We start from the raw sequence: 19,915 nt of genomic DNA on the forward strand, positions 1-19,915 counted from the left end.
CGGGATGAACACAGGAGTGATGGATGCTGATAATGGGCCTCTGTACGGCTATGTAGATATTCCATAAAAAATCTGCCGTTTCCAGCTGCAATAGTCATTTACAACATTAACAATGTCTACACTGTATTTCTGATCAATTTGATGTTATTTTAATGGACAAAAACTTAGCTTTCTTTCAAAAACAAGGACATTTCTAAGTAACCCCAAACTTTTGAACGGTAGTGTACTTTTCCTTTTCCAGCGAATCACGGGGATCTGGGCCTGGTCGGGTGTCTGTAGTATATCCCTCGTGTCCAACTAATTGAAGAAGAACTCCTCGTCCAATTTGAGGTGAGTAATCCCAGTTCTGATGTCCAGAAGCTCTTTTTGGTCGTAAGAGACGGTAGCAGCAACATTATGTACAAAACAATTTACGAACAACGCGAAAAAACAAACAAAATAGCATGGTTGGTTAAGAGCCGATAAGACTGCAGCCCTACCCTCCGGCGCCATCTTGCTTGTCAGTGGATGCACTACAAAGGGAATAGGGTGCCATTTGGGACACAGAGAGTGCGTGAAGCCCCAGTGACAATGGGAGATTGGTAATGCAGACTGTCTGGCAGTAGTCACAGAGGGACAGGGTTTATCCTCCTTTCTCCTCTCCCCATCTCTCTCTTTCCCCTACCCTCTCTCTCTCTCTCTCTCTCTCTCTCTCTCTCTCTCTCTCCCTTCTCCCTCCCTCCGGTGCAAAGGGGAAGCCTGTGGTTCAGCAGCCCTCCTCTCTCTCTCTCTCTCTCTCTCTCTCTCTCTCTCTCTCTCTCTCTCTCTCTCCCGCTCCCTGTGTGCAAGCGTGCAAACACACACACACACCTACACGCACACACACATCTGCGCACACGCACACGCATTCCAGAAATAAACTCATTTCAATGTCCCACCTGGCTGTCAATCATTGTTGAATGCTGAATTGTCTCTCTGAAATTGAATTGATCTAAATTGAGATTTTAGTTTCTGATCAATTTTTCCCATGATATTACTTTCTCGAGAATTGCTTTATTTATGGATGCTCTTATTGTATTTTGGGGGTCCAAGGTAAGATTCCACTTTATTGAAAAGGTATAAAGTGCTGACTGACTGGCTGATGGAACCTATGTTTTTGTGCAACTATTTTACAATCTGTATAATACTGCATTGGTTGTAGAGAAAGTATCCATTAGATTCAAGTCGTATTGCTGCCCGAGAATGTCTATAGTGCAGTGACAGAACAATTACTGTAGTCTGGCCTCTGCTCTGATGCCCGCTCTGTGTGTGTGTGTGTGTGTGTGTGTGTGTGTGTGTGTGTGTGTGTGTGTGTGTGTGTGTGTGTGTGTGTGTGTGTGTGTGTGTGTGTGTGTGTGTGTGTGTGTGTGTGTGTGTGTGTGTATGTGTATGTGTGTGTATGTGTGTGTGATTGTGTGTGTGTGTGTGTGCGCTCCTCTCTCTCTCTAGTCTCCACAGTCAGTCTGTCAGGGAAAAGTACCAGGATGTTTCTCTCTCTTCCTAATTGGTCGACAGTGTTCAATCACCTGTCTGAGGAGTAGCACCATCAGAAAGCCTTGTTTCAGAACACACACACACACACACACACACACACACACACACACACACACACACACACACACACACACACACACACACACACACACACAGTGGATTAGAGAGAGAGAGTGTGTTGTCACTCTTCCTCTCTGTTCTTCTTCCGTGCAAGTCTGCCAAAAGATGTCACACTCACAAGCTACGTTCATGTGAGAACAAATTCGTACAGGAAATCCAACATTTAGTCACTGATTCTGTGTTTGGAAATATGTGAGTATTAGGCAGACATTTATCACATGGATTAGTATAATCAAAAAAGTATTAGATGTTCTTAACATATACCATACCTTACCTCTTGCACTTTGGAGATGTAGCTATTTAACAGAGCTGGTTTGGAACCACGCACACTCGTGTGCTGAGTAACCTTGCCTAAGACCTGAAGACTCAGAGGGCTAACATCAGAGGACTAACATCAGAGGACTAACATAATCTCATGGTACCCAGGAGACCGGGTTTGAATTACGGTCTTTTGTTTTATATTTGTTTGTGTTCACGTCTAGGACACATAACCTTATAACAACAGCCAACGTACCTTCGGAGCAAACATTATAGCAAGAGTGTTATTAAACATTTTGTTGATATCCCTCATTACCTTAATGTCTGCTCCCCTTGGACAACTGTGTGTGTGCGCGCATGCATGCGTTCATGTGTGTGTGTGTGTGTGTTTAACACAGAGATGTTTAGCAGATCACTATTAAGCTAAAAAAAACTATTTTTGGTGTCGTTCTCACAGATAAACAGTTTTCACTTTTTGAGTTGAGGCGAACCGTTTTATTTTGGCACTTCAGTGTGAAAATGACATGGAGAGTTGAATTGTAGCTAAACTATATTGAAGGGAAAGTTCAGATATCGTCATCTTTACAGATTAAAACCAGGCATTTCTTAGTTAAAGGCCTCAACTTTCACCTTCACACCCCTACCATGTGGTCAGTAGTGGAAGGGACCAACTCCAAGCATTTGCTCCCAGGCCTCATCTCAAGATCCTGAGATATGTGACAACTGTTCCAGAGTCAGGCCTGGGCCGTAGACACGCAATCTCATTCCAGTGACAGAGAGAATAGACAGTCAGTGTCCTCCCCTGGTCTTCTCTCTCCCGGTGTGGCGTGCCAGTGAGAGATGGACCAGTGGGCTGAGACAAATCAGATCTAAACCTAAAAGCAGACATGACGGGGGGGAGAGAAGATGGAGAGAGGATGGATAGAGGGGAGAGAGGATGAAGAGTGGGGAGAGAGGATGGAGAGAGGGGAGATACAGGCATCAATTCCAGGGGAGAAATTACCTGGAGGAATATTTCCATGTTTTCATCATTTGAAGACCTGGAGGTGACCTTGACTTGATGTTTTTGTCATTTCTGGTAGATGGATTCAGTTCAAAGCAGTTCAATTCATACGATCTTAAACAATGCTCATCTTGGATGTTATTACCAGGTTGTGACAGTTTGTGTCATTCCTGGTGGGCAAGAAGTAGTTGAATTAATGTCAACCTGAATGTCATCCATCTTGGAAGTGACGTTCACAGTGAGTACTCATCTTGCTTTCACGTTCTCTGTTGCTAGCCAACTGGCTTCCGCTGCTGTTAACAATGCTATCTTGATGAGCATCTATTAACAGTGTGTTATCTAACAGTTTGATCAATGATCAAGGGACACCTCCCAGAGTTATATTGTCTCCAGTAACAACATCACTCTGGTCTCACCAAAGTCAGATAACATCTATCACAACATAACAGGGACGGGAAGAGAGATAACACATCATTAAAGGTACAGTATGGGATCTGGGAATCTGTTCCTCATTTCAATTCAGGGCTGCCGTTTTGTTGTTTTTTTAAATCCCAGAATGTAGCTTTAAGATAACGTAGGATGTCAAAGCTAAGCACCGACCACATTATTCTACATTTTTTATCACAACCCCTCAATGTAGTTTCTAATCTTTTCAGTGCCTGGGGCATTCATTATCTGTTTGTTATAATGCTTTCTATGTTTCAGACAAGATGGTATGTACAGTTGAAGTAGCCAAATACACTTAAACTCAGTTTTTCACAATTCCTGACATTTATTCGTAGTAAAAATTCCCTGTCTTAGGTCAGTTTGATCACCACTTTATTTTAAGAATGTGAAATGTCAGAATAATAGTAGAGAGAATGATTTATTTCAGCTTTTATTTCTTTCATCACATTCCCAGTGGGTCGAAAGTTTACATACACTCAATTAGTATTTGGTAGCATTGCCTTACAATTGTTTAACTTGGGTCAAACGTTTCAGGTAGCCTTCCACAAGCTTCCCACAATAAGTTGGGTGAATTTTGGCCCATTCCTCCTGACAGAGCTGGTGTAACTGAGTCAGGTTTGTAGGCCTCCTTGCTCGCACACGCTTTTTCAGTTCTGCCCACACATTTTCTATGGGATTGAGGTCAGGGCTTTGTGATGGCCACTCCAATACCTTGACTTTGTTATCCTTAAGCCATTTTGCCACAACTTTGGAAGTATGCTTGTATCATTGTCCATTTGTCCATTTAACTTCCAGACTGATGTCTTGAGATGTTGCTTCAATATATCCACATAATTTTCCTGCCTCATGTTGCCATCTATTTTGTGAAGTGCAACAGTCCCTCCTGCAGCAAAGCATCCCCACAACATGAGGCTGCCACCGTCGTGCTTCACGGTTGGGATGGTGTTCTTCGGCTTGCAACTTTTTCCTCCAAACATAACGATGGTCATTATGGCCAAACAGTTCTATTTTTGTTTCTTCAGACCAGAGGACATTTCTCCAAAAAGTACGATCTTTGTCCCCATGTGCAGTTGAAAACCGTAGTCTGGCTTTTTTATGGCGGTTTTGGAGCAGTGGCTTCTTCCTTGCTGAGCGGCCTTTCAGGTATGTCAATATAGGACTCGTTTTACTGTGGATATAGATACTTTTGTACCTGTTTCCTCCAGCATCTTCACAAGGTCCTTTGCTGTTGTTCTGGGATTGATTTGCACTTTCCGCACCATTGTACGTTCATCTCTAGGAGACAGAACGCGTCACCTTCCTGAGCGGTATGACGGCTGCGTGGTCCCATGGTGTTTATACTTGCGTACTATTGTTTGTACAGATGAACATGGTACCTTCAGGCATTTGGAAATTGCTCCCAAGGATGAAGCAGACTTGTGGAGGTCTACAATTTTTTTCTGAGGTCTTGGCTGATTTCTTTTGATTTACCCATGATGTCAAGCAAAGAGGCACTGAGTTTGAAGGTAGACCTTGAAACACATCCACAGGTACACCTCCAATTGACTCATATGATGTCAATTAGCCTATCAGAAGCTTCTAAAGCCAAGACATAATTTTCTGGAATTTTCCAAGCTGTTTAAAGGCACAGTCAACTTAGTGTATGTAAACTTCTGACCCACTGGAATTGTGATACAGTGAATTATAAGTGAAATAATCTGTCTGTAAACAATTGTTGGAACAATCACTTGTGTCATGCACCGACTTGCCAAAACTATAGTTTGTTAACAAGAAATGTGTGAATTTGTCAAAAAACAAGTTTTAATGAGTCCAACCTAAGTGTATGTAAACTTCCCACTTCAACTGTATGTGCTCATCCTTTGATCGGGATGGATCTGTGATGTGTCTGAGCCAAATGCCTGTAAGCAAAATAATTATGTACATTTTCACAGGAAAATGGATAATCATGTTTTTTTTACTTAAACTTGACATCTGAATGATTGGCATCAAGGTCATACGTCTGATTTCCTGTGTCTAGCTGTAGCATACTGTCTGCTTCTCTGTACTGTAGAGAGATTTCTTCCTCTTGATAGGACACAATTACGAGCAGCAGTCTGCAGATAATGGCTACTGTATCTCATTACCCCCCATTGCTAGAACCCAACTCGCTCTTTTTCTTTCCTCTGCGCGGTTACAGCAAAATAACATTTCATTACGGTTTTGGCCTTGGCTCTAAGAGGAACTTTCGCCGCAGGTGAAACATAGAATTGCGAGTGTTTTCTTGCTCGACTTTTAGTCAAGAAAATGCTGGCGTGACTTCTGAGGCTCTGATTGTGTCTGTCTTTCCAAGGGGAGGTCAGGGATACATGCCTTGGTGCTGAGGTTGAGGGATTTGCTGCAGTGCTGTTGTTCAATTGCCGTTTGTCAAGAAGCGTGTGCGCGTGTGCACATGCAAGTGTGTGTGTCTTTGTCTGTCCGTGTGTGTGTTGAACTGGCATTCATCAAGAGTACTCCCTAGTTGAGTTGTGTAATCCCCCTCCTGCCTCTTCTCCCAGCGCTGAGATAGGAGTGTGAATCTCACCTTGGCTGTACAGTGTTAGAAGAGCCCTCGTTGATCACAGTGAGAATGAGATGCTATGGGAAAGACAGAGACGAGGTGCTATATCAGAAAGACATAGATGCTATATGGGAAGGAGATATCTTCTGTATCTACTAACGGTATAGATGTTGCTGTTACGACATCATCACCACATCTGTCTGCATTGGGTTCATCAGAAGAATGTCTTTGTTTTTTTTCTAATGAAGTGTTTTCTGTCTTTAAAGCGTTTCTTTGGTAGATTACACAAGACTGGCCCTTTAGACCCCAGCTTTAGACTATTGCTGTGATTGCGTATTATTCCCATATGAAATAGAACAAAAGCTTTAGATTGAAGGGAAATACAGCGATGCAACAGCTACAAAAGAACTGCATGACATAGAGAGGGCAAAATAAGAGTGTAAACAATGTATCTCCTTAGGAAGTGGATAACCAAGGTATTGAGTTGAGACTGCGTGTGCGCGCACGTGTGTGTGCGTGTGTGTGTGCGTGTGCGTGATTTGTGGCGAGAAACTCATTCAAGTTAGACCCTGGGCACTAGAAAAAGCAGTGGTGGAGTGGTGCATTGTGGTATGCCCGGAGGCTAACGTTGGAGTAACACTGTCGTCAACAGTGGGGAGAGGTTGCCAATAACGTGGTCCCTTCCTTGTTTATAATTTATCACCAATGAGAGGTTACCGTGGGCTACTGTGTTTGTCTCCAAAGCTAGGACAACAGCAGTTTATCTTATAAATGTATGCTTCAATATTTAATTTGCCTTTTGAGAGTCATTTCCGAAACATGCCTCTGTACAGCTAAGAAGGAAGTGACCATTTTTGAATACAGGGTCGTATTCCTTACGGCACTTAACGGAAACGTTCTGAGACGGAAAACAAAAAAGAGCATATTTTATTGGATTCTTAACGAGCATTCTTAATGAGCATTACTTTTAAGTCCAAGCAGACCCTCCCTGTGTTAGTCTGTTTTCGTCCGTTGGGTGCCTAATGAATACAACCCAGAGTGACCATGAAGTGACCATCTTTGAAAGCACAGGGTTATAGACTATATTAAGCCATGAAATGAGGCAATAGATTAGCACAGTTAGCTGATGCTGATACAATAATACATCTACATTGGAATCTGTGAGCTCCCTCTGACACCCGACACTCAGTTCTATTTTGAACTATTTACTTTATTCCGAATAAATTAGAGGTTCTTCTCCACTTGAGTGGAGTGGAGGATCTAGGCAGATTTACCAGGCGTGAAGGAATACTGTTTTCTGTGTGTGTTTATTTTCCCCTACTACCCCCCCAGCATACTGCAATGCAATATGATCACTGTAAAAATAGGTCCTATTCTGTAATCCGCACGATATGGCGTCTGCACCATGAGTGTGTGCGTCAATGTGTGTGCGTCTATTGATGTCTGTGTGTCTCAGTCTGTCTCTTGATTGGAGGCAGTGATAAGTAGAACTGAGATCAAAGGAGCAGCAGAACTGAAGAGAGGCAGGTGTCTAACACACAAACACACATACACACACATACACACAGACCATTCTGCTGTAATCCGCACGATATGGTGTCTGTACCATGTGTGTGTATGATGTGTGTGGTGTGTGTATGATGTGTGTGGTGTGTGTGTGCGATTTGTTGGGAGAAACTCATTCAATTTTGACCCTGGGCACTAGAAGAAGCAGTAGTGTAGTGGTGCATTGGGGGATGCCCGGAGGCTAACGTTGGGGTAACATTGTCGTTAACAGTGGGGAGAGGTTGCCAATGACGTGGCCCCTCCCTTGTTTATAATTTATCACCAAGGAGAGGTTACCATGGGCTACTCTCTGTGTGTGTGTGTGTGTGTGTGTGTGTGGGTGGGTGTGTGTGCGTCTTTTGATGTCTCTGTGTCTCAGTCTGTGGTTCTTGATTGGAGTCAGTGATAAAGTAGACACACACACACACACACACACACACACACACACACACACACACACACACACACACACACACACACACACACACACACACACACACACACACACACACACACACACACACACACACACACACACAGCCCCAGGCATGGTCAACCTCATTAGCCAGCTCCACTCTGGTGAGTTCCACGCTCCAATCACCCACAGTCAAGCTTCCGCAGCCCAGAGTGTGTGTGTGTGTGTGTGTGTGTGTGTGTGTGTGTGTGTGTGTGTGTGTGTGTGTGTGTGTGTGTGTGTGTGTGTGTGTGTGTGTGTGTGTGTACGTACAGCCAGATACTGAGTCCTGGGCATAGCAGCAGACAGCCGACAGGTCCGTAAGAAACCAAACTGTGGAATTCACTATCATTCAGCTCTCCTGTCACACAATTGAACTGTGCTATAAGATCTTTACTGTATGCTGTAACACAATACAGTATCTTACATTACTAGCATATACATTACATACAGAACAGTAGATGTCACGTTTAGCATTCAGCCCTCCAGCTATGCAATGTACTGTAACTGGCCTTCATCCTACGAGTACTAACCTGAAACAACACACAACACCACTGCTGTAGAGAGAGAGAGAAAGAGGAGAGATAGAGAGAGACAGAATAGATAGAGAGAGAGACAGAGAGAGAGAGAGGCAGAGAGGAGAGAGAGAGAGACAGAGAGGACAGAGAGAGACAGAGAGGAGAGAGAGAGAGAGAGAGAGAGGGAGAGATAGAGGCTGGATTGCTACTCTACAACGTTATGTGATGGAGATTCTAGCTTCCTGGAATCACTCTCTCGTTCTCATCTGCATATGTAACACATTTGGATGCCCTGAACAATACATACAGTACCCTACAGTACAGAGACAGAGAGGATAGCGAGAGAGAGAGCGAGACAGAGAGGATAGAGACGAAGAGACAGAGCGGAGAGAGAGCGAGACAGAGAGGAGCGAGAGAGAGAGGAGAGACAGAGAGGAAAGAGAGACAGAAAGGAGAGAGAGAGAGAGACAGAGAGGAGAGAAAGAGAGAGAGAGACAGAGAGGAGAGAGAGAGACAGAGAGAGGGGAGAGAGAGGAGAGAGAGAGCGAGAGAGAGGAGAGGCGAGAGAAAGAGACAGTGACGAGAGAGAGAGACAGACAGAGAGAGAGAGAGAGGGCTGGATTGCTACTCCACAACATTATGTAAAGGAGATAATTCTAGCTTCCTGGAATCACTCTCTCGTTCTCATCTGCAAATGTAACACATTTGGATGCCCTGAACAATACATACAGTACCCTACAGTACATAGATGCAGTGCAGTGAGTGCATAGTTGCAGATGCATTTCTCCTATACAATGCCCCAAGGCATCGGTGTTCTTTTTCAGCTTGTATTCCTTTTCCCCTGGTAATGTAGCTGGACAGTTCATGTACTGTAAAGGGTTACATTATAACCTATATTCAGCCTAGTGATGCTGTAGTGACATTTTAGTTGTGGTAGATGCTCAGCAGTTGGCGCTTCTAACGCCAGGCTAGTGGGTTTGATTCCCGGGAACACCCATACTTAAAATGTATCCACGCATGACTAAAGCGTCTAATAATTGGCATATATTATTATATATTATATGTAACTGTGTCTGCCTAATGGGCAGACTGACTGACTTACTGACAGACAGACTGACCGCTAGCTAAGCGGAAGGTCACTGATCTACAGTGCATCTCAACATGCCTTCCTCTCAGCCGCGCCCCTAAATAATTAATAAAGCCGATTTTTAGGAGATCTGAGGCTCGGAAATGACCATGCGTTGATCTGGATCATTTGTTTATTTGGATCCCCATTGGCTTTCGCAGAAGCAGCAGCTACTCTCCTAGGGTCCACAAAGAAACACAGAACATGACAAGTAGCAGGACACTGATACACTGATTTTAAAAGACAATGATATACAAACAATACAACAACAAAAATAATACAGTCAATATAACTAAGCAAAAAATGTGTGTGTTAGAGTGTTTCACGGTCCCCACAGTTCCATGAGATGTTGTTTAACCACTGTAAGTCTAAGCCTTGGCGGGAGGGGGGGGTTCTGAGCTGACATATGGAATTGTTTTAATAAGGTCATACCAGGGATTATTTAGCTATTTGATTTAGAATTTTAGGACCCTGTTAGGTATCCCCCAAAAATATAAAATAATTATTTGATAAAATATTGAATTTGGCCTTTACTACTATAGCCCATAGAAACGCATTGAATAACACATTCATAAATAGCAACAAAAAAAAAGACAGTCAAAAAATGAATCATAAGAAACAAGATTTTGAAGTGTCTGTCCCGTATCTAGGAGATGTAAGAAAGCTCAGGGTTTAACCTCTTTTTTTGGGAAGGCACAAAACTACCTCTATACTTCCGTTTTGTCTTTTAAATGGTATGGGTTACAATCAGACCAGTCCTGTGACACTGTGGGGGTCGTAGAGCAAAACGGAGAACGCCGTCGTGTTCGTGAGAATCGGTTTCGGATGCTATAAGTTGGCTCATCGACGGTACTGACTTCAGACGAGTCCCGTGACACGTGTGGGGGGCCGTTGAGCAAAATGGACGCTACGGACGTATTCGTGAGAAGACACATTTTCGGGATGTCTCATGTTCTGACAAACACCACAAATGTGGAAGGCCGCCATTGGCTGATGCGGTGGATTGAGACGCAGCCCGTGCAAAAATGATATCTCTAGTTTAAACGGAAAGATTTTGATGGGGATTTTTTGTATTATGTTACTTAGATTGACACACCGGTGAGTGACTGGAGATGGAAGGGAGTTCCATGTGATCATGGCTCTGTATAAAATGTGCCGTGAATTTGTTTTGGATTTAGGGACTGTGAAGAGACCCCTGGTGGCATGTCTTGTGGGGTATGTATGGGTGTCCGAGCTGAATGTTATTTGATCATGCAGACAATCTGGAATTTTCGTCACAGTACTTATTTCTCATGAAAACTAGAAGACATGCAGTTAATCTCTCGTCAACCGTCAACCAGGAAAGACTATCATGCATGTTGTTGATGTTAGTTGTGTGTGTGCAGTTAAGGGCAAGGCGTGCTGCTTTGTTTTGATCCAGCTGCAGCTTTGCTAGATCTTTCTTTGCTGCACCTGACCATATTACCAGACAGTATGAAGATGAACAGTTATTTAAATGAATGAAATGAAAGATGGGACAAGACCAGAGCCTTAACAACTACAGTTAACTTTTGTGTTAAAATAAATGCAGAACTTCTGCAGATGAGAAAGTCTTCAATAACAGACGTCTCAACTACTTTCTCAATATGACGTGACCATGACAACTGACCGTCCAGTGTTATACCTAGGAGTTTAACTTCCTCAACTTGACCATGATAACTGTCCAGTGTTATACCTAGGAGTTTAGCTTCCTCAACTTGACCATGATAACTGACCGTTCAGTGTTATACCTAGGAGTTTAGCTTCCTCAACTTGACCATGATAACTGTCCAGTGTTATACCTAGGAGTTTAGCTTCCTCAACTTGACCATGATAACTGTCCAGTGTTATACCTAGGAGTTTAGCTTCCTCAACTTGACCATGATAACTGACCATCCAGTGTTATACCTAGGAGTTTAGCTTCCTCAACTTGACCATGATAACTGACCATCCAGTGTTATACCTAGGAGTTTAGCTTCCTCAACTTGACCATGATAACTGTCCAGTGTTATACCTAGGAGTTTAGCTTCCTCAACTTGACCATGATAACTGTCCAGTGTTATACCTAGGAGTTTAACTTCCTCAACTTGACCATGATAACTGACCGTCCAGTGTTATACCTAGGAGTTTAGCTTCCTCAACTTGACCATGATAACTGTCCAGTGTTATACCTAGGAGTTTAGCTTCCTCAACTTGACCATGTTAACTGTCCAGTGTTATACCTAGGAGTTTAGCTTCCTCAACTTGACCATGATAACTGACCGTCCAGTGTTATACCTAGGAGTTTAACTTCCTCAACTTGACCATGATAACTGTCCAGTGTTATACCTAGGAGTTTAGCTTCCTCAACTTGACCATGATAACTGTCCAGTGTTATACCTAGGAGTTTAACTTCCTCAACTTGCTCAGTGGCCACACCCTTTATGTACAACTCCAGGTGAGGTTTAGGTCTTAGAGAAGGTTTTGAACCAAATACCGTGCTTTAACTTGTAGATGTATTTAAGACCAGTTTATTATTCATCTCCCATTCTGATACTGAGGCTTTTTCCATTGTGTTTTATGTCTTTTGGTATTGTATTTTCTTTCTTATTTTTTGTTAAGTTTAGTCCAAAAAAATCTCAATTGACAGTACGTGAACCAATCTGCTGAGCAGCCTGACTTGTTTGCCGCCTCTTTTGCATCATTTCTGGAACGATAGAAAGGACCAAAGGGGTTGACTGGGGCCACATGGAAGGGTTGATGTGTTTTCTGGTTTGATTTAGACATACATTATATCTCGATTACACATTTTGATAATACACAGGTAGTTTGCAGCCATGGGTAGGATTGGTCAATCTATAAATGTGATAACTTCCTTGAGTTCCTTAACATTGAGGGACAGTTTTCTAAACACAGATGAAGCCTAAATAAAAAACACTTTTAATATAGTGTATTTCAATGCTTTTTAGTCAACGACTATAGGCTCAATCTGGGTCTGGGAAACTATCCCTGTCCTGAGCGTCAAAGTTTTTCCTTCGAAAAAAGGTCACATTGGCTATTGCTAATTCTGTTTTACAAAAGATTGTTTTGCCCTTTCTCTCTGTACTATAGAAGAACGATCAGTTATGTAAAGTCATAATTAGTCTTAGTCCTGAGCTGCATGGAAAGTGTTAGATCCGGAACCGCGATGTATTAGTGGGACCAGATTTTCTGCACAGCAAATCACACAAATCTTTTGGAGGAAAAGAAAAATGAAGAGCCGTTCCGCTGAGCACAGAGGTGAAGGTCTGGGAAAGTTAAGCTCCACTTTATTCTTGAATAATCACGTCAGCTATTCTTTCTGTGACCCCAAATCCAATTCCGGGTTAGCGGTATAACACCCAACCCCCTGAATATCTAAATGTTCTGAGGAACTGTTCCTCACTTTACCGTTCCGGTCAGGTTTGAATATATCTCCAATGTCATTGTGAATATTGGGAGAGGGATTCTATCAGTTCGTGATCATTTGAATCCATTCAATCAGTTCTAGTCAGTTCATACTGGAAGGGGTCTCAGCATGTTGTCAGTATCAGTCCAGTTGATGTCAAACGTTATCTAAACGTTACATCATCACCCTATCACAAGCCTGTGATTAAAACCGTACGATCACATGACCTGCGTCGGATTCCTGAGCTTGGGATTGGCTAATCCGTTTAAGGCTAATTGTTCCCACTCTCCTCCACGTTAAGCTGTCAGCTTACAAATAGAATGACCCACCTATCACAGAACACGATGTCATCAGCAGTCTGCCTACCCTCCCTCACCTTTCTAATGTCACTATTAGCATCTGGGTCAGACTACTGTCAGCTGCTTATACACTTCAAATGGAGTGTGTGTGTGTGTGTGTGTGTGTGTGTGTGTGTGTGTGTGTGTGTGTGTGTGTGTGTTTGTGAGCGTCTAACCTTCTCTTCATTCATAACGCCCTGAGGCTCCTTAGTCGTGAAATCAATTCCATTCCACCCACCCTGACCTCCAAAACTTTAAGGGAATTTTCATACATGATCTCTATCCTCACACACGCACACACAGGCAGACACACACAAAAACAGTTTTCGCTATTTTCTCCCTCCCGTAGATAAATTGAGGCGTGTGTGCGTGCGCGCACCTTTGATGGTGATGTGTGGACTAGCGTAGTGGAGGCTTACAGTGGGATTTTTTGTAGAAGTCTACAGCCACAAGATCTTATGAATAGTTAATAGGCAATAGAAGCCATCCCAGAGAGCTGGGGGAGAAAATGTGCTGCAAACGTTATTATAGTCGCATGGGGAGGACAACAGTGGAGGAGAGAGAGAGAGTGAGAGAATAAACTAAGAGGGATAGTTCTGTATTGTATTGAGACATCAGTGTTTGATAGAACTGGTGTTCTGTCAGAATCAGTGCCACATTACAATGATGTGTCCTTGTGTTAATGTCATGGATTGTAGCTATCTCACATCCTGTCAAAAGGAGTACAAGAGGAAATGGACTGAACTCCACAGCGCCTTGTTTGTTTTCACACCTTAGCCCATTGGTACCTCTCTCCTCTTTCCCCCATATCTCTCTCATTCTCTCCCCTCCTCTCACCTTCCTTACTATTTTACTGTCCTCACCTTCTCTGTGTGTTTCATACTGCTGTGTGGCTATCAGATTGTGTAAGCCTTTTTTGCGTGTACATTTGTGCACACCCACACATGGGGAATATGGTGGAAAACTAAAACAGAACTTATCCAAATTGACTTAGCTGAGCCTGAGAAGGCTGGCTGACGTTACAGGAGAGAGGCCTGTCTGGTGGCTGTCAACTGCAGCGCTGCAGCAGAGGATTGAAACAGTCGAGGGGGAACGCCTCAAAGCCTGTACACACAGTCTGGAGTGGAGTTATCATACCAAACACACGATAGAGCAATCAAATAGAACGTTGTAATATAGCATCTATCACTATTAACTAAACAGTCATGCACAGTATTGTCCCTCTCCTCTCCTGTTTTACTCCCCGTCACAGCTGTTTCATTGTTAAAAGGGATGTTGTTTCATTTAACACCCAAACTGTAGAACTAAATCACATAGCACTGAGCTGCATCTCTTCTGTTTCTCTTTCTCTCTCTATCAGCTTTGATGTCAGCTGGATGCTGTACCACCAACTGTAGAAATGTGAAAATATGGGACAGGTAAGAATCATTCAATAAGACACATTTGAACTTTTTTGTAATTTATCTGATGCTTTAATCCAGAGCGATTTACAGTAGTGAGTACATACATTTTCATACTTTTTCCCCCAGTACTGGTCCCCCGTGGGAATCAAACCCACAACCCTGGTGTTGCGAGTGCCATGCTCTACCAACTTTGCTCCCAAGTGGCGCAGCGGTCTAAGGCACTGCATCTCAGTGCTACTGTCCCTGGTTTGAATCCAGGCTGTATCACATCCGGCCGTGATTGGAAGTCCCATAAGGCGGCGCACAATTGGCCCAGCATCGTCCGGGTTTGGCCGGTGTAGGCCGTCTTTGTAAATAAGAATTTGTTCTTAAACTTGCCTTGTTAAATAAAGGTTAAATAAAAAAAATATTTCAAAAAATATCCCTTCCTTAAACGTAGCCCTGAGCAAAACTTTACAAAGCCTGTATAAGCAGACCTGAGCCAGAGGGAATAGAAGAATTGTAACTCTAGCTGTGTCATCCTATGAGTCAGAGAGAACGCGCCCAGTGTGGTAGCCTGGTCCCAGATCTGTTTGTGCTCTCTTGAATGCCAATGACCAGAAGTTGACAAGACAGCACAAACAGATCTGGAACCAGGCTACCAGTGTAGTAACTAAGGTATGCATCACATCAGTTGGCCAATCTGGGTGTGTAATAATCAAGCTGTGTGGCAGACAGTGCGACTGTAGTGGGTTTATAGTAATGAAGAGATAGAGGTGACCTTCCCATCTTAAATCTTGGCCCAGCGAGGAGGGAGCAGATGACTCTGTGTGTGTGTGTGTGTGTGTGTGTGTGTGTGTGTGTGTGTGTGTGTGTGTGTGTGTGTGTGTGTGTGTGTGTGTGTGTGTGTGTGTGTGTGTGTGTGTGTGTGTGTTTTAGTATTGAATGATTCAGCGACAGGACATCCCCTCTCTCCTGGGGGATTGCACACCACCTTACATACACACAATCACTTCTTGATGTTTCATTCTGCCTAAAGATGGAACATACTCGTTTCCTGTTCTTTACTTTCTCAGAATTTCTCTCACCCTCTTTCTCGTATTCCCCCCTTTCTTTTTCTCTTTCTCGCTCTCTCTGCCTTTAGTCACATCATAACAGTAAGTATATCATTGATGCATTCAAAGTATGTCTAAAACATATCTTCTTCTCCCTCATAGCTTTGATGCCTCTTCTTGACCACACTGCACCCCAGCTGGGACGTTTGGGGTGAGACGGTACCTCCTCAACGGGGGGATAAGGAGGGTCCAACCCTCCTGCTGCCCTGGCCCAAATCAGACACTAGGACAACTGGACACCCCTCTCCAAGATCCTGATGGTCTGTCCCATCCGTCCTCATATACTACTATGTCACCATTTCTACATATCTAGAGTTTGGGACAATTCGGGGGATAACTTGGGAATGCTATTAAGACGGATGGATGGCATTCCCAAAGACTGTCACAGCTAAATGGATTAGAGCGAGACTGGATACCGCATATGAGCTCCCTGCCAACCACCATGATATGGCCTACCTCCCAGAGAGGGAAAGAAGCAGGGGAAGAAGTGAAAAGAAGGAGAGAAGAAGCGGACCACTTCTCTCTGTTTACAGATTCAGCTCATCAGTATGGGGTCCACTCTCTTTCTCTTTCTCTCTCTCCTATTCCTTTTTCTCCCTCTGCCTCTCCCCTTTCTCTCTTAATCTCTCTCAATCTCTCTCTCTTATTATCTCTTTATCTCTCTCTTTATCTCTCTCTCTCTCCTATTCCTTTTCCTCTTTCATTATCTATTTTTATCTCTCTTGCTCTCTCTCTCTCTCTCTCTCTCTCTATCCTATTCCTCTTTCTCCCTTTGCCTCTACCCTCTCTCTCCCCCTCTCTCTCTCTCTCTCTCTCTCTCTCTCTCTCTCTCTCTCTCTCTTGTCTCTCTCCTGTTCCTCTTTCTCCCTTTGCCTCTACCCTCTCTCTCTCCCCCCTCTCTCTCTCTCTCTCTCTCTCTCTCTCTCTCTCTCTCTCTGTCTCTCTCCTGTTCCTCTTTCTCCCTCAGCCTCTCCCCTCTCTCTCTTAATCTCTATATCTTCCCCTTCACTTCTACTTTCTTCTTCCCTTTCCTCTCTCCCCTGCTTTCTCGCTCTCTCCTACCACCCCCTTTCTCCTTCCATCCCTCCCTCTCCCCCTCTCCCTCCTTCCCACCCTACCTCCAGCAGCCTCCACAGATATTCATCATCTTCTTCTGTGTACTGAGACAGTAGTAATCTAATGTTCCTCCTCTCGTCTGCAGCCACAAATCTAGATGATAAGATTATCCTATCCTCTCCCAGTCATCATCTCAAACTATTTTTAACCAATTTCATTAAACAGAGTGAAAAAGCTGAAGTTTGTGTTAAAGGGAAAGTTCAGCGAAATTGCATATTTAGATATTTGTTTCCTCACCTTGAAAACAGTTTCTCAAATATCTAATTTTGCTGAACTATCCTTTTTTTTAGAAGTTCCTAGGCAATTACCCTCCACCACCAACATGCTGTCTTATTACAAAACTACAAAATGGCCGCCAATGTTAGCTTGTTGGGTAACATTGTAGTTCTAACCAGATACAGTGTAACGGTGTTAGCCTAGTTTTCTTTTTTGTAAAATCTTGCTCCCTTCCGAGCACCTATATTTCCAGCTAGGGAGGTGAGTATACATTCTCCATGTTGTTTTATACAAGAAATGTAAAGTCAAAGTACATAGTAGTTTATTGGGATTAGTTTTCTATATATATATATATATATAATGATTATTATTTTTGACTGGTATTAGAACAATTATATGAAGTCTGTATATGTATACAAAAGTATGTATACAAAATAATAAAGATTCTTCTTTATGTAAACTTTGGTTTTTGGAAAACTTATTTTTGCATGATACTACTACAACTATATATGTAATTAAGGCTGGGATTCAATCCGATTGCGGGTTGTAGGCAAGGCGACATTTTCTGAATGGGCCGACTTATGCTGTGTTTACTGTGAATGCAATCTCTGCGAACACTGGAACATTGCCTACAACACCCGATTGGATTGAATCCCGGTCTTACCTTATTTTATGCAAAGATACTGTATGTTCTATGTTGTATATAGACGACTATAATATTAATGTGCATTTGTATGAATTAGTCAAAGGTTCCACTTTGATATATAGTAAGTACGCAAACAGGACTTCTCTATGGTGATTTAGATGGACATGATCTCAACAGTCTGAAAGTCTAACAATAGTAGGTTATGGTGTCACTCACCACCATCAACTCCCCTTGTCCCATCAGATCAGACAGGGTCATTAGTAACTAGGCCTTGTCCCATCAAATCAGACAGGGTCATTAGTAACTAGGCCTTGTCCCATCAAATCAGACAGGGTCATTAGTAACTAGGCCTTGTCCCATCAAATCAGACAGGGTCCATGTCCCATCAGATCAGACAGGGTCATTAGTAACTAAGCCTTGTCCCATCAGATCAGACAGGGTCATTAGTAACTAGGCCGTGTCCCATCAGATCAGACAGCGTCCGTAGTAACTAGGTCTTGTCCCATCAGATCAGACAGGGTTCGTAGTAACTAGGTCTTGTCCCATCAGATCAGACAGGGTCCGTAGTAACTAGGTCTTGTCCCATCAGATCAGACAGGGTTCGTAGTAACTAGGTCTTGTCCCATCAGATCAGACAGGGTTCGTAGTAACTAAGCCTTGTCCCATCAGATCAGACAGGGTCCGTAGTAGCTTGGCCATTGGACAGGAAGCTGCTTCACCCCATAGGGACTCTGTCCATTGTGTAACCGTAGGACGAGGTCACTTCGTAACCCAAGCTCCATTTCCTCTTACCTCTGACCTCTTCCCTGTCGGCGTCCCAAATGGCACCCTATCCCCTACATAGTGCACTACTTTTGACCAGAGCCTTATGAGCCTTATGGGCCCTGGTAAAAGGTAGTGCACTACATAGTGAATAGGGTGCCATTTGGGAGGAACACGGTGAGGATGATAGACTGTCCCAATCCCATTCAATTACCATGACATCTGCTTCTCTGGATTTTGGATGGAAGAGGGGTTTGGTAATGGGGGTGTAATGGATGTGCGTGTGTGTGTGTGTGTGTGTGTGTGTGTGTGTGTGTGTGTGTGTGTGTGTGTGTGTGTGTGTGTGTGTGTGTGTGTGTGTGTGTGTGTGTGTGTGTGTGTGTTGGTTAATGTGCCTGTGTTTGTGTGCCCTTATATGTGTGTGTGTGTGATTGAAATCAAATTCCGGCTGATCTACTTCATCTATCTGTTCGTTTGGAGTGATTAGGGTTCACTTTATTGCCCCAGAATAATCCCTTTAATGAGACTTACTCCCAGCCAAAGTATTTGTGTATTAGTGATGTCATATCTGTGTTGTTAGTGGGTGTTGTCCTATGGATCACGGATGCTTCTGGGAGATCAGGCTGCTGATGGAATCGAGTGATCCCCTTATTAGAAGGGAGAGTTCTGACTCAGAATGAGGTAAGGATAAGCGAGGAGTGTGTGTGTGTGTGTGTGTGTGTGTGTGTGTGTGTGTGTGTGTGTGTGTGTGTGTGTGTGTGTGTGTGTGTGTGTGTGTGTGTGTGTGTGTGTGTGTGTGTGTGTGTGTGTGTGTGTGTCTTATCAGGGATGCTGCATGGGCTCAGAAAGAGATAGAGAAAATGATGTGTTTGTGTTTATGTTCAACTTGTGTCTCTATTTAGCTTGTGGTCTTGGTTTGCAGTGTGTTGAGATGAACGAGGCTTTGGAAGATGTATGGTTCAGTCTCTGAAGAGTGGAGTATGTGTGTTGGTGCTGAGAACAGAGTGTTTCCCTAAGGAGCTCACTTGTAATTCAAGTAAAGTCAGACAGTAGCACAAGGACCAATGTTTGTCATTGTTTTCTGAACTGAAAGTCTTGGATATGTTTCAGTGATATTTCGTATTACTGCACTTTGTTGTACTGTAGTAGGTAGGCTACTGTGTTGAACTGTACTGTAATATGCTGCTGTGGGACTATGCATATAGTATGTCTCTGGTGTGTAATGCCATTGTAATGCAACATTGGACTTCAATGGTATGAAGAATTTGTGGTAAGGAAACTGTGAAATGTTACTACAATTTCATCAAAATGGATGAAAAGCATTACATGTGATGGAAAATATTGTCTAATGGTATATATATATATATACTGCTCAAAAAAATAAAGGGAACACTTAA

The 19,915-nt window shown here is 43.2% G+C and overlaps 1 protein-coding gene across 1 annotated transcript in view; it reads left to right on the forward strand.

Moving 5' to 3' along the window:
* LOC106564584 (coiled-coil domain-containing protein 85A) overlaps positions 1-16,568 on the forward strand; it is a 34,831-nt gene extending 18,263 nt beyond the window's left edge. The window contains exons 3-4 of the mRNA XM_045691158.1: positions 14,642-14,699; positions 15,881-16,568. Coding sequence (XP_045547114.1) covers positions 14,642-14,699; positions 15,881-15,899 — 77 coding nt within the window. The 3' untranslated portion in view covers positions 15,900-16,568. The remainder of the gene's footprint in view (positions 1-14,641; positions 14,700-15,880) is intronic.
* Positions 16,569-19,915: the final 3,347 nt, after the last annotated feature.

The sequence above is a fragment of the Salmo salar genome, chromosome ssa12, assembly GCF_905237065.1.
Source record: "Salmo salar chromosome ssa12, Ssal_v3.1, whole genome shotgun sequence".
Classification (NCBI taxonomy): domain Eukaryota; kingdom Metazoa; phylum Chordata; class Actinopteri; order Salmoniformes; family Salmonidae; genus Salmo; species Salmo salar.